The 16,343-nt window shown below is 36.3% G+C and overlaps 1 protein-coding gene across 4 annotated transcripts in view; it reads left to right on the forward strand.

Annotated features, from left to right (window-relative positions):
• The window catches only part of MYO16 (myosin XVI), a 363,429-nt gene that overhangs the window by 158,560 nt on the left and 188,526 nt on the right, over window positions 1-16,343 (forward strand). For all 4 annotated transcript variants that reach the window (XM_058044965.1, XM_058044966.1, XM_058044964.1 and 1 more), the window contains exons 6-7: window positions 1,445-1,569; window positions 5,734-5,859. In XM_058044965.1, the coding sequence (XP_057900948.1) occupies window positions 1,445-1,569; window positions 5,734-5,859 (251 nt within the window). The remainder of the gene's footprint in view (window positions 1-1,444; window positions 1,570-5,733; window positions 5,860-16,343) is intronic.

Below are 16,343 nucleotides of genomic sequence, written 5' to 3' on the forward strand. Positions count from 1 at the left end.
TTTCAGGCAGTAGGATGTCAGACATATTGTCCTTTGGGGACATTGTCTAATTTAATCTGTCAGTATCATATATATACACACATATATATATATGTATGTATGTGTTTGTCTAAATTACATTCATGTGAAAGATTATGGAGTTGATCCAGATAAAAAAATCATTTAGGTCTAAAAATCAGAGAATAGGAAGACAGTGCTCACACTGAAAATTTCACTTCAGAGCTGAAACTCTTACAAGTGTTGCAGGCAACAGAATATAAAGCTGTACATACAGTGGCATGTTGGAAAAAACTAGAATTCTTTGGTGAACTACATATTTGCACCTATTTCTACTGGGCAGATTAAAACAAAGAAACTCAAAATATGATTTTATCCTGAAACATGCTTCAGTTTTTTAGTAATGTAAAGAACTTTAAGAACTGTTGAAGGTAAAACATTATTAAATACATAATCATTTAATTTATTTATAGTTTGTAATTTTTAAACTTAGTGACAAGTATGGAAGAGAAATAAAAAATCATTTCTTCCAGAATAGAAAATTTTTACTCAAATTTCATTTTCTATATATTTATTTAAATAATCACATGAACTAGAAGCAAAATAATGAAGTCGCAAATTAAGGTTATTTGTTCCAATCTAACCACAGCTGGTTGCTAATTTAATCACTTCACATTATTGTTGTATCCTGGTTCTTATTTTAAACCTCTTCAGACTGGTGACTGTGTTTTCTTTTGGTTATAGACTGCCTTGCTTATCTTCTTTTTGATACTGTTCTTCGACAGTTATTCTTTCAGGAGCAATGCTGACACAAGCAATCCCATACCCTTCATTCCTCTCATCCCCTCCTATCTTGCCACACCACATTTCCTCTTGGTTTATGGGGCCTTGAAATCGTCTAGGCTCAACTGGAGAGCTACTCTCAGTTAAAAATAACCCAGACACATAAAAAAGTGTTGAGTTTTAATGTCATTTTCTTGACTCACAAACTCTCAAGCAGTCCAGCCACCAAATTTGGGGGACTGGTCTGGATACTATGATGTATTTGCAGGCCTGAAAGAATGCAACAACAACGACAAAAAATTAAATAAGTCCTAAATACTTGAGTGTCTTCCTTAGATTTTTTAATTCTTTTCCCAATCACAGCTATTTCACATTCCCAGTGGGTTTCATGATATTGCCGCTCCTTTACCTGCAACTGCCCTTGCAGTCAGTAGGAGATCAGGGTGGTTTATTGGATATTGCTCACTGACTTAAATCATCCATGCATTGACTGATAAATATAGGAGTAGACTTTCTGGTAATGGTAGATAAGTAAATACTCAAAATTACATACTTAAGCCTATTTAAACGTTGGTTAAGCTTTTAAAAACCCAGACCACAAAATCATATATCTGCTCTTTATTGATGAATAAAACAGCAGAATTTTATCCTTTTCTTTTTCCAGGTGTAGAGCTGAATTCCTTACGCCAAATGAAGATTCAGAGAGCTATGACAATGCTTACAGACGTTCGACAGCTCATCTCGAGTGGAGGGAGTGTGAACCAGAAGAATGATGAAGGAGTTACCCTGGTGAGTGGCAGCATGGAATCATCACCCTGGGAATATGCGTGTGTTGCAACAAGTTCAGCATGTTTGCAAGGCAATTCTCTTAAGAGGGTTTTTATGACTGTGCCTGAGTGGGTCGCTGCTGGTGAGAGAGAGACGGTGAATCTTGTTTCTTGATTCAGAAGGCTTGATTTATTAAGATATTATATAATACATTATGACTATACTAAATAGAATAAGGAGAGAGGTTTGCAGAGCTGCTAGGCTAGCTAAGAATAGATAGCAAAGACTCTACAACAAAGCTGTGGCCAAGGACTCAGTTCCCAGCTTGCACCTTGTGATTGGCCCTTAATTATAAACATAGAAAATGAGCCAATCAAGAAAACCCCTGTTACATTCCACAGCATCTGATAATAATTGTTTACCTTGTCTTCTGAGGCCTTTTGCCCTCCAGAAGATGCAGAAATCCGAAAGAAAGGATTTCTGTGAAGAAATGTCTGCGACAGGTTTTGGTTCTACCTGGTGTTTTGAAAATAGATATGTGTTAATTCCATGCATAATATGAATTTTAAAATAAGGTAGTGCAACATCTCAATGACAACTTTTATTCTCCCAGCCAACAAATATGCAACATTAAATTTAATAGCAAAACTATTAGCACCTTAGTTTAAAGCTGCAGGAGATAGATGTGGTGTCTGACATTCTGTGTGAGAGAGGGGCTGAAACTTCACTCAGTGATCCCTGGTTTTGGCTTGTATCTTCTGGCTGAGCCCTACTAAAACACTGTTTCCTGTAGCAATCCAATCTTGATTCGGTGTACTGAAGCATTCACTATATACATGGAAAAGTACTCCTACTCACAAATTTGCATGTTATTTATGGTCACTGGATTTTACTATACTTTCTTCTTCAAATAGATCTTCTATCCATTTGTTTTGTCAGTATTTCAATTTCTTCAGCTGTCAAATAATTCTAATTTCATGTGTAGTTCCATAGCATGTATGTGGAATGTTCCCTTTGCATATGAAATCTTCAACACTATTATCAATCAATCAATAAATGGTAAATCGGCAGCATTAATATATTGAAAGCATTTTTAAGAGTTCCTTGGTTTTTTTTCTGCAAATAGTGTACAACTATAATGAGAGCACTAATAATTATTACTATCATTTCTGCATTTGCATTGAATTACATTGCCCGATACTGAATTAATATACTAAATCATTGTATATTTTAATATCTGTGGAGTGTTTAAGCTATAACTGAAAAAGTGATCAGCCTCATCCCTGGATTGAATCCAGCCACAGGCTTTCTCTAGGAACAGAACACTGTGACTTCTGGGGTGACAACCTCAAGGCAATTAATTTAAAAACAGGACAGCAGGGAAGGGGTGGGAAGAAACAGCACAAGTTTTAGTTTATTTCATAAAAGCATTAATTTACCTTTCAGTTTCCTGATATTTTTATCTAAGCTGCTAAATCACATAGCTATTGTACTTAACTTCTATTGCTATTTTGGTCAGAATTGTCTGAGTTAAACTGAGTTATGAACTTAAATAAATCCAACTGTATAAACACTTTCCTGTAGTTAGCTGGAATAGTTGAAATATATTTCTGAAAGATGTTTAACAGAACTGCAAATACTAGGAGAAGAACATTGTGGGTACTTTTTGATTTTTGCTGTTTGCTTAGTAGAATGTTGACAAAAGGGATACTTTTTGCATGAAAAGTTTTTATGCTGAAATCTGAGTTTTTCAAGAAATAGATACAAAGTAGGTAACTTTGCTTTTCTTTGAGATTTCTATTATGTGAAACTTTCGTTTGACAAATTGGTGGAACATCCAGAATTTCTTAAACAATTATCTTTTTATTCATGGGTGTTGAGTCACCCACTCTGCGAATGTTGTATGGATATCAGAGGGTTCTGGAAATAAGGTTTTGTTCCTCTACGTCTATCTCTACAAAAAAGACAAATACATTTGTTTTAAGTCTCAAATCCAATTTTTTAATTCTTAGATCTCAAATTTCTCTTGACAGAATATATATATATCCATGAGTAAATTAAGATGAATTGAGCAAGAAGTTGTTTTAAATGTAAATATAAATATACACATTCTCCTTGGCTCATAACAACTACATTTGTGCACATGCGGTACCAACAGACATTGAATTTTTTTTTCTGCTGTATTCTTCTCTAATAGTTTTTCTTTGAAGATTTCAGTCATAAAATATTTCCTAGAAGCTCTTACATTGCTTGAAAATAGCACTTGTCAAGTTGATGTCTGGATAGAAACTGCAGTTTCTTCTGTTAAAACACGCCCTCCCTCTACCATGAAGCTGCGTCAAATTACAGGAAAGATTTGAGGGTTTTGTACATTGGAAATCATAGCATGCAGAATCAAAGTTCTGTCCCCAGGGGAGTTTTGCACCCTTTCCAGGGGAAGATTTTGAATGACTGTATTCTTTCCCTCTCCATCAATCATGTTCATAGTGAAAACTTTATGTATGCTCTGTGTCTGCAGCTGAACCAGAAATGGCAGGTAAGGGAAATTATATCCCAAACTCTCATTTTAGTGTCTCCTATTCTTACAGTGACTTTGGAACTACACAGTTGTGGTAACAGGTTTATTACAAGACTTTTTTATTGCCGTTATCCATCTATTTCAATCACCACAAAAACATCTTCTGCTAACAGTGCTTTGAGGAGAAAAAGTCATGCAGTTGGGCTGTGAGGTTTGGGGATACAGGGACCAACTATAATCTGACTTCTCAATTTCTGCCATATTCCTATGCCCTACTCTTACTGACCAGTGTGAGTATTAAGTTCTTCTGACTGGGGATGATCAGTTCTATTTTACCGAATTCCAAATTCAGGCCTTGTCCCCCACATTCCTAGAACTGAAGGGAATGTTTGAAATTACAACAGAGGACTGTGAGAAAGTAAAGACAACTGAACTGTAGCCTGGGTCAATCTCATCATATGAAATATATGCCTCAACAGTTATTCACCACATATAAAAAACAATTTCCACCAAAACTTGCAAATTACATGTTTTCCCTGATATAGGATTCCTTATTGTATTTTCTTCTTCTACTTGATTATTATAAGAGAAAATAATTTTATTGCCCTATTATATCTTTCCCTTTTTCTCTGTTCCCAAGACCTGTTTGCTATTATATTGTTTTTATATTTATTTTGCACACTTCCTATTTGTTTTAAATGAAACCCCACATGGCTGCTGGCATTTTTTATATTAAAAAATCTCAATCTGTAAATAGCATATGGTGAAACTGATTGCTGATATAAATGCCAAACACATACAGAGTCTTAAATAATAATACATTGCAAAATATAATGTCTAGCTCCTCAAATCTCCTCAAAGATATTTTTTAAATTTCTTTTTTCCTTTTCTTGCCATTACAGTTTTCACACTTTATCATTCTTACACTATTTGCTGCTCAGAGTGACAAGCCCTGATCAAACACAGCCACTTTTGAAGTTATCCCTGTTTTAGCAGCAAGTTAACCTCCTGAGGTTCCTGCTGACCTAAGTTTTGGTCACTCTGTTACTGCATTTTGCACCATCCTCCTGTTTCATTTTGACTCTTAAATGAAGTTTAGAGATACAGAAAATCAACTAAAATTGTTTAAACAATTACAAAAAAAATTAAATATCTAGGTAAGCAATGCAAGTATAGAAAATAAAATCTTTTTGGTTTAAGCCTGAGAAAGTATTTTTTGTCTAATTTCGTGCTGCAGTGTCAGTGTGCTTGGTTTGATTATGTGCTAATGAATTCATTCTGGAGTAGTGTCAGCTAAAATCTGGGATACTTGAACTGCTAGAAAACAAAGTTTCTAGGCTTGAAGAGAGCTCAAGCTCTGTTGAAATCTGTGATTCCACCTTGGCTTGTGAAGTCTTTGAATGTGTTTGAAAGCATGTTTGCTTGAAGTTATATGAAAATGATAGACTAGATTGGTTAGTAGCTCACAAAAAGCTAGAATTATTTTTTTCGGGTTCATCTTGTTTATAAATGCTAAAAAAGATTCTGCAGACGTTTTCTAGCCTGTAGTAATCACATGCACATTTTGTGTTTGCTGTAACTGTGATTTAGAAAAGATATGAAGTAGTACACCATGGGTGAGTTCTTTAACCTGTTACTATATGCAAAATTTACCTTTTATTTTGCAGCTGCATGTGGCCTGTGCTAACGGATACAAGAATGTTGCATCTCTGATACTGGATCATGGGGCTGATCTCAATGCAGTGGATAATCAGTACTGGACACCCCTACATTTGGCTGCAAAGTATGGACAGGTAAAGCATGATTTTTCACCTGCTTCTCTTGCCTTTGTGGTAGTCTTCTGTAGCAATAGCAAATGCTTTCAAGTCTGGGAGACTATTCTTACTTTAATGCGAAAAACTTCCTCATTCATGTAGTACAGATTGGCATCTGAAATAACAGAGACCATTTGAGAATGAAGCTTGTAAAGCTAATAACCCAAAACAGCTCAATCCACCACCAGCAACAGTTTGCAGCAAAAACTAGGTTTGCACTGACATTTGAAAAGACAAAATAAACACTTTATTTTTTTACAGTCTAATACCAAAGCTTATTTAGATTTTTGCTGTGTGTAATTCTGTGAATAAATGTCCAGGATTCATCTAGCAGCTGTGTTCAAAGTTTTCCCTTCACTGAGTTCTGGGAGGGTGTCCTGGGTTTGGGATTTAGGGGCCATGCCTAAACATGACTTGTCCCTCCTAATACTTTTTCAGTTTTATTACCTTTTCAGTTCTCCTTCATCCTCGGTCTCCCCAGACATGTTCAGTGAGTCTTTGTTACAGTTTGACCATTTTAGGAGAGTTCTTCACAGCTCTCCACCCACCTCAGGGCTCACAAATCACCACTTACCCATAGGTGTCTTCTAAAAACCTCTGTCATAATCTTAGCTCGGACTTCAGAAAATAAATAATACACTTTATAACAAGAAAAAAGTAAAAATGGAGCAAAAGTTATAGTAAAATAGTAAAAGTAGATGTGTTTATTTAGTTTAATTAGTTCTGGTGGGTAATAGATTTCTCCTATTGAGATACCTTGTGCCTGCTCTTTTATAGAGTGTTAAAGATCTGCATATTTCCAAACCAGATAAAGTTATTGGGTTATTTATCTATGTTCAAAATACATATATATGGCCTGAAGTGTATCCTCAGTAACTTCAGATAGTTTAAATTTACAGAGAAAAATTTCCCACAGAGATATGCTGAACCAAAATTTTGTTAGCAAGTGAGGTATCGGGGGGTCTCTTGAATTTATTGTAGATTTAATTTTCTCATCCTATCTTACCTATGCTGTTCTGTAATTCTGCTTCAGTCCTACTGCTCTCGCTGCTCACTCTGCCTGTGTTCAGACTTCAGTAGGGCAGGAATGCTCTTATTCAGAAATAAGGGGTAGCAGTGATGCAGTCTTGAGCTTCCTATTCTCACATTTTAGGATGGCTTACGAGTTAGGGCTTTGTACTGCAACAATGTGATTATACTACAGCTGGGCATTTCTTCTATTGTAAAGCCAAACCTGAGTTTAATTGAAGAGGACTCGAAAGAAATCACTTGAAAGGGCTGGGAAAGGACTTACCTTTCCTTATATATGTATGTGTAGCATGCATGTGTTTGCACCACTAACTCTGGATGACTTGAAATAGTCTTTTTCTTGTGAAGATAGGTATTTTTCTTTTAGAAACAGGCCTGCACGTGGAAAGTTTGTAGTTGAAAATGGCTAATGGAAAACAAAAGTCTTTCCTTTTGAAGAATTCTAAGAGCTCAGATTGCTATTTTTGAAATTATTCTTTTTGTTGGCATTTTTGTTGGACTGCATCTCCCTTATATCCCAGATGACAATGGTGTTAATTCTTACTATTTCAGGAGTTTTCAGTGAGGAGTCAGGGACCAGCTGCTCTAGTCTCTATACAGCAGTATAGGCACACACAGAAAAAGACTATGAAAGAACATTGTGCTCTTCTTCACTAAAATTAGCTAAATACAGGCCAAATATTTTCCTTTTGTAGTGTTAGTAAATAATAAAGTTTAGAAATATCCAATTAGCATTATATATAATTTACCAATGTTATTAAGCAGATAAATACAGCTTTTGTGTGATTCTGTTTGTAAGAAACAAGTAAATAATTTAAATTCTTTTATTAAAGGGATTTATTGCATATGTTCTACTTCTTTCTGGTAACTACACTATCAGGGTGTTTTTAAAATTTCCTTTCTTATTATTATAATTTTCAAATATCTTTTAGCCTTAGAATGAATTCACATGCATACCGTATTTATAATTCCATTTTGAGTAATTAATTATAGACTAATATGAGCATTGTTCCTATTTTTGGTATAAGTAGTTTGGCAGAAAGGAAATAACCTTAGACAAGACATGAATTGGGTAGTCTCTTTTAAATTAAAGTATATTTATGAGGAAATAGTTATTTTTTAGCTGAAAATTTTAATGTTCCCTGAAAAAGCAATTAATATAAATTCTGGACTTGATCCCTTACAGTTTCACACTCTTCTAACACATATTTGTGGCATGTTTTTTTTAAAAGTCACACTTTAAAAACTTGCTACAGTGATAAATATCTTGTACTGGAAGACTGTCATAAAGTCTGTTTTGCTTTAGTTTGATGTCCTTTTAAGTTCTTGGGAGGACTTTTGTCCTTCCAGAAATGTATTTAAACAGCAAAATAACCTTTATTTGTCTTAGGGCTTGTCTAATAAGCAATGATCCTTTAATGAGTGGTCACAGAAATTTCAGAAAACCTGTTGTAAATCATTGTCATTGAATAGGTTTCTAGCACTGGTTCTGCATTGCCTGCAACCAAACCCCATGCAATATTGGAAAAATATTATATTCCAGGAGTCTTAAGGACTGATAGTTTTTCCTTTTCATAAAATAGCTGCAGATGTATTTTTCATGTGGAGAAGCTTCTCGGCTTAATAAAATGCTATTAAATTAGTTATACAAATTACAGATTTAGTTTTTGAGCTATTTTATGGTACATATCTTCCTTACATATGTATATTTTACATATTATCTTACCAAAAAGAAGTTGTGATATGAAGCAATTGTTACTCTATTTTAGAGTAACATCCAGACTAAGTTGAAGCACTTCAGCTCTCTACATATACTGTTCTATATTTTTAAATCCACAAAATGGGAAAAACCCCACACACTGGCTATTTGCAAGAGCATAGCAATAATGAAAATAGTACTAATTTACATTATTCAGAGGAAAAAAAAAAGAAAAAAACAACCCAAAACAAACCACCCAAGGAACCGTGTAAGTTTTAAATTTATAGTGAGAAAATTTAATTTGCTTCTGCACAGGAGGAAACTTGTAAATAATAAAGGCACTGTAAGCTTCTTCTTACAAATCTCAAGTTGTGAATGAAGTGGATTATAAAAATCTTACTGCTCCATCTTGCACAGTAATTTATATGTAAAATTACTGGTGAAAGATACAGCAATCTGAGTGAACTAATCATGTGAAAGACATTGCATCCACACCTTTTAATAAACCTGGCTCATAGAGATTCTTTGGTAATGACAAATCCATTTTTATTTCAGATGGGGTTCCTCTCAACTAAATTTAGCCAATTAAACTTAAGGGCAAAATCAAAGCTTTTTCTTATCTAATGGGAAGAATCACCTTTAGAAGACAACTCAGAGAATTCTAGGGGATGCATTTAAAATAAGGATGATGATTCATTGCTTGTAGGTCTGACCCTCCTTGGTTATAGAAGTCATGGGCAGCTAGCATATGTCAGAGGTGTAATCTGAACATCTTTAAATCCTTCATGAGGGATGCAGATCAAAGTGTGAGGCTAAAGGATGGGGCAGCTGCCCACTGGTGTTCTGGGTCTCCCCAGTTACCATGAAGGGGGCATGGAGTTGATGCCTTTTATTTAGAAAACATAAGGTTGTACAGAGGGAACCCTGGAGGAGGAGTAGAGTTAGATATTTAAAACAAAAACAATCTGATCACAAGCAAAACATAGCAGAATCCTGTTGTATTGTCTCCATAGAGAGAATAATTAAGAGTTTTAAGTGTCAGTACATATTATCTGATGTTAAAAAAATATTATCTATGTTTATCTTTACAAATATTTGTAAAGAAAACCCGTTTAATGGATAAATTTACCATTATGACTATTAAAACAGAGCATGGGTGAAGGATAAATGAATTGTCCTGTAAGTGACAGAAAGTGTAGATCCAGAGTAGAATTTTTTTCTTGCATAGGAGTACAGGATATTGCTGGTGAGTTTGAGAGTTGTGTACAGGATATGGCTACTGAGTACAGAATAGGGCAGCTGAAGCCACTGCCTGAAGGTCAGTCTCTGTAAGACAAGAATCTGCTTTACAGAAACAGGTTAGGTTATTAATGAGTGTAGTAGACTGTTAATTGAAACACTACTAGTCTGCAAGCATTAAAAAATAGACCTGTTTTTAAACAATGTTATTCTGAGTTCCTAGGAATGACAGTTCCTGCTGTCATTTCCTCCCCCCATATAATCATTAAGGGTAAAGGCAATTTTGTATTTTTAATGCATTAATGTCCATTTCTAGTTCCTAGAAATGAGAGTTCCTGCTTTAATTTTCTCCCTCCCTCCCATATAAGCTTTAAGGGTAAAGGCAATTTGTGTTTTTAATGCATATTAACATTATAACAAAAAATTTATATTTATGAGGTAATAAGATCAGGGTTACTTACCTTAATCATTTTACTCTAAAAAAAAATGATGGAAAATAATAACCTCTACAATACACATCCAAATTTGAGCCTGCAACACACAAAAACCTCTTCAAAATAAGATTATTAAGGCAACAAAGCTAGCCTCAAGAGATTGGAATATCTCAGAGTTGCCTATGTAAATTTACCAGGGCCTTTTGGACACAGATGAGTTTAACCCTGTTTTGGATGGCAGCTGGAGCCCTTGGTGTCCCTGTCTGGCAGCAGGGGCAGTGCTGGTGTGTTTGTGGCTGCTGTCTGTGCACACCAGCGCAGGGCACACGTCCTTGTCCCTTGGGTGCCCCCCTGCCCCTGCTGGCACTGGTGCCAGCTGCAGAAGGGTGACTTGTGTTTCTCAGGCCGGCCCCTTAATTTGAATTTACTTTGTGGACAGCTAGTAATCTGGCATTGGTAGTGCTGTTCCTGCTGGACATCTTCCAGCTGCTGTGATCAGGAGAGCGCACACTCGCCCTCCCCATGGTGGGAATAGGCTGCAGCTCTGACATTTGCCTTGGGTACTTTGGCACAATTCCCAGGCACAAGCTGTTTCTTTGCTGTTTATCACAGAAATGTCACCTTTCAAACAGCTATCGGAGACATGCAGGTCAGAGCTGACTCTGCAGTAGCTTAAGCGCTGCCTCTCCCAAAATTTCATCCTTGGGGGATGATGCCTGTGTCTAAATTGTTAAATCACTAAATAAAAGAGGGCTAGGGATTAGGCCAGGCAACAGCCTGGCCCACATTCATATTGTTTAAAGCTAGTTTCCTCTATAGGAGATTAGTCATGTTTGTACAGAGCTGGTTGGAGTGGTCCAAAGGAGAGTCAGGGGGAGAGCTAACAGTTCAGCAGTGTGGATTATAAGGGATACTTAAGCTTGCTCCATTGCACTCTCCTGCTTAGTAAAACAGATTTAGCCTCTGACTTTGAGGTTTAAAGGGTTTCATGATGTAAAAAAAAACCTGATAAGACATTTGTTCAACTGCTGACTGAATCTCTGCAAGAGTAACTCCTGTACTAGCAAGGATTTCTTCCAATATAAACTGGGAATATTCCACATAAAAAAGCCCAAACTTAGAGATGTCATCAGGCCTACCTCATGTTTCTTAACAAATTACATACATCCCGTGTCATTTTCAAATGTGTGAAATTGTCATTCTGTAAGTATATTCTCCCTTACACACATTTGGTTGACCTGAATCATACCCCTCTGATTACTTAGTACATCCAAACACAACATTTTTTTCAGATTATAAAAGGATTCTGCTCCTTGCTTAAATTCAGATTATATACTCTCTTACATTGGGAACTAATTTACTCATCGTTACAAAAAAAAATTAGTAATTTTACTCAACTATGACCTGTAGATTCTTTTTTTTTTCTTTAAGTGCATCTTGCACTTGAAACAACAACAACAAAAAATTCCACATCTGTTGCTAGAATTTACTTCAGTATAGATGAATACGTGAACCCATTGTGGGAAATGTTACTTAATCCCATGAAGTTTGGCCATTGCTACAGGAGTTCCTTTGAATGCAGTATCTGAGCTTCTGCAACCACAAATGCTTTCAGTGAGAAGAGCCTAAAGAAGGAGGTGCTTATTTAGGTGCTTGTTACAAAAATAATAGATTATAATTTTTGTCACACAGGGAATAAATATTTTCCCTGCCAAGTAGTTGGAGTCTTTAATTTATGGTCAGAAAATCCTCTAGAGCATGTTTTATCCAGACATGTCTCATTCTCTTTTCTTTAGTCTTTTTTCTTCATATTTGGCATATCTGATTGTACTCAGGTAGAAAAGCTTTATTTCCCTTCAGATCAAATTACACTCAGTTTCCTCAAACAGAGAGCTCACTTTGGGATTTCTGCTTGTGATATCTTTTTTTCACTCTCAATATATTCACAAGATTTCTATAGATGATTCAAATGCTAATTGTGGGCAGAGAATATAAGGAATCCTAGATTCACACAATACCAAATGATAAGAAAAGAGTTTGAATTTAATTTACAGACTAGGAAAAATCTCAATTTACAAAATTACTGCAAAATTCTCAGTGTTTACATGTGTGCTTTTAAAGCTGAGGTGTGCATAGTCTACACTATATACTTGGTTATTGCAGGATCTCTCCGATCAATATAAATTTCATTTTCCTTAAAATACCATTTATAGTGACCTTCATATATGAGAGGCAAGTATGAAAAAAGATGTCTTACAAGGCTTTTCAGGCACAAACTTTGAGAAGTGAATTTCTGGTCTCTGTAATATAAATATATAACTTGTAGGACCATAACTTACAAGCATCGTTAATCACAAGATCACATAATATTTTCCCTGATTTATTTTATTTTTCTCTGTCTAAATTCCTGGTGTATTGAAAAATAGAAATGTAGGTTATCAGTCTTCAAGTAAAGACTGATGCAGTTTTTACATCAGCTGTAGAAAACCATTTACATGACCTTTGTCACTTGCTTTAATGGCTGAAAACAACATTAGGCTTCCCTTTTTTTTGCTGGAACTGTTCCAGAGGTTCAAGAGGCATCTTCTTAAAGCATATAGGTTAAACTTGCTGACTGCAGAAAGGTGGTGGTGGTGGCACTTGGGGAGCCTGGGTTCCATTCCAGGCTCTGTGCCTGAACAGCCGCAGTGTTTACGGTTCATTCCTCCCTGACATCGCCTCCAGTCTGTTCCATTCTTGTCCTTATTCTATTGCCTTATTGTCTGATTCATTTGCCTGGCTTCGTGTCCTTTCCTTACAAGTTTTGTCTGAATCCTGATTCCTTGCACAGTCAGCTTCTGCCCCTCCTCCATTCCCTGGTTCTCATCCAAGCTTTCGTTTTTTTTTTCTACTTTGACTTCATGCCAACCTTCCTGCCCTTCTGTCCCACTTGCTTACAGTCCTAATCTCCCTTGTTCAATCTCAGTGTTTTTTTCTCACATGTCACTTTCTTCTTTCATTTTTCTGATTAGTCTGTCTCTACCTACCTCCTGGCTCCTTGCCACATTTCTCTTCTTCCCTTTCACTTCATTTATTTCACGCTGTTAGTTCCAGATTCCAGCTTTTTATCTATGCCTTCTTCCATTCCACACGCTCCCCCTCAATGCTTTCTACCCTGCTGCTAGTCTTATTCCCACAACCTACTTTTCCTGATCTGTTCCTCTTTGCTGACCACAGTTGGTTATGGTCCCCTTTTCTCTGCACTCAAATAGAAAACAAAAAAATCCTCCAAATCTATATTCTGTTAAGAATAGAGATCTGTAATGAGTTTCAGACTTAATTTCCTGTGTTTAGAACAGTATTGTGGATCAGATTTCCAATTGCAGAGGAAATTCTATTTAGCCTCTGAACACGATTGCTCTTTTTTAGGGCTTTACCTATGAAATTTTGTCTGTAACAGTCACAGTTATCTAAGGCATGCTATTATGTAATAGAGAACAAATACATGATCTTAGAAGCTCAGTTCACAGGAACTCCAGTGGCTTAATAGGTATGTTACTCTCTAATGTTGGGAGTCTCTGTCTTGGAATTTGTTTCACTCCCCAGGAGTAAGGTTCCTAACCTACATTTTTTCTTTTTTATGTCCCTGATGCTTGGTAAAGGGCCTGTTATCACCCCATTAATTAGTTGAATAGTCCCCAGTATTATTCTAAGGAGTTATATTGCTCCATGACTTATCTGATCTTATTTATTCAGTCTATGGAATATATGGTTAGCATTAAACTACAGCACTTCTGTCACTGAAGCTTAGTAATTACAATAATAACAGAAGTAATAAAAATAGAAACTACTTCCCTGATTTTTTTATTCTTTTTATTGCAAATATTTTGAACATCCAACTGTATATTTAAATAGAGCAGCTGTTACTGGTTCTGTTAACATGTAGGCCTTTAGTGGACTGTACTAGAAAAAGGGGGCTCCCTGATTTATCCATTATAATTAAAAAACTATCTTAAAAAAAAAAAAATTGGGTAGCTGATTTTTTTAAAGTTTTGAAACCTGGCTAAGTTTTGATGATTTTCCAAGCAGACAACAACAACAACAAAATATTCTCAGCCTATGGAATTCATTTTCTACCTAAGAAAAGCCTTCAAATCATACAAACACAGGAGCTCACAAGGATAAGTAAAATATTTTTCCACACCAGGCCATCAGAAGGGCTTAATTTTTAGTTACTTTATTTTTCTGTCTAATTAAAAAAAAAACCACAAAGAAACCAAAGAAAACAAAAAACAAACAAGCAAACAAAACAGAAAAACAAAACAAAACAAAAAAACCTGAAAAATCATAAGCGTTCACAGGCAGCAGTCCTAGCAACTTCCTAACAAAAATCACACAGCTAAACATGCACTTTTCAACCTAGCAAGTTAAATTTTACTCATATGAGCAATAGAAAACTGGACCTTATGAGTACAGAGATAGATCATCTTGCTCAGTGGTGAAGACTGCAGAGTATAATGGTGCAACCAGTGATATTTCTTGTGTTCTGTCTAGAGGTTTGGCTGTGTTTCATGAACATACACCTTAGATATGTTTGGTGATTTTACTGTATTTTACACAATAGTATGAGCTTGATGGCCAAAAAAAATACTGATTTTGATTTAAGATTGTTGTTCCACTAGTTTCTTATCGTACGTCTTTGCCTCACTGTGGATGAGCACATGGTGGGGACCATATCCAGTGATAAACTGAGAAGGGTCAAGAAGTAGAACAAAATTGCCAAAAGAAGGTGGTGAGGGCTTAGCCTGAGAGAACAGAGGAGAGGATATGAAGAAATGCATGGAGAACAAAAAATGGAGAAGGAGGTTAGGAACCAAAAGGTTGGTGGTGAACCAGGTCCCTTAGAGATTACAGAATATTTCCAATGTTGAAGCAGAGAGGAGTGGAGAAGTGGAGAGAAATTTTGGTGATGATAGGGAAGAAAATGAAAGACTGAAGGAATTTACTGTTGGGGGTTCATGCAAATTGCATAATGCATATTCATTGCTGTGCAAAACAGCACATGAGGACATTTGCATAAAACCTCCAGCTTTTTGAATTTAGGATTTAAGCAGGTATCCCTCTGATGATAAAGAAAAGAGAATAAATGATCTGAGTTAGTGGCTCTGGGACTGGGACTTGGATAATAAGAGCTAAAAAAGCTCAGATAGAGCCAGCAGTTTATCCCTTGCAGGTGCTCATACACATCTAATGTCCTGTACATGGCTTTAGAGGAAAAATATCTGACCAGACAAGGAACAAAGGAAGACACTTTTCAGGAATACTGGTTCTGCTCTACAGTTAATTAATTACCAGTAAAAAATAGCATGGTTTGAGAGCAGTTTGGAGATGCCTTGGCAGCCTAAAGTGCATGGGGAGATTCTTGAAAAATCTCTGTTACTCCTTCATGCCCCATATTTCCTACTCTGTCACTGCAGTTTCTTATCTGTGGCAAGAAGCCTTGCAGTCTTGCCAACAATGGTGCTCCTGAGCCTTTTTAAAATGAAACTCAGAATTGTTTTGTTGTTTTTTTTCACTGGCATTTAATGTGTGGTAAAACTTAGCCTCTTTTTCAGTACAGGGCAATTGTATTTGGAGGCTTTATAATGTGTATTGCAGTAAATTTATTTATGCTGCCTTATGTCACAGAACCACAGAAGGGATAAGACTGGAAGGGACCACAGTGGGCCACATGGTCTAAACCTGCTGCTCAAGCAGGATCATCCCAGGGCACAGGATTATGTCCGGACAGTTCTTGAGTATCTCCAGTGAGGGAGACTCCACAACCTCTGTGGGTGATTGCTTCATGGTCACCTGCGTATAAAGAAGTTATTGCTCGTGTTCAGGTGAAACTTCTTGTGAATAATTTTCTGCCCATTTTCTCTTGTCCTGTTGCTCAGAACCATGGAGCCTGGCTCTATCCTCTTGATGCCTTGCCTTCAGATGCTGACAGCGATTGATGTGGTCCCCTCCCAGTCATCCCATCTTCAGACTGAACAGGCCCAACTCCCTCAATCCATCTGTGCAAGGGAGATACCTCAGTA

The sequence above is a fragment of the Melospiza georgiana genome, chromosome 2 (assembly GCF_028018845.1).
Source record: "Melospiza georgiana isolate bMelGeo1 chromosome 2, bMelGeo1.pri, whole genome shotgun sequence".
Lineage (NCBI taxonomy): Eukaryota > Metazoa > Chordata > Aves > Passeriformes > Passerellidae > Melospiza > Melospiza georgiana.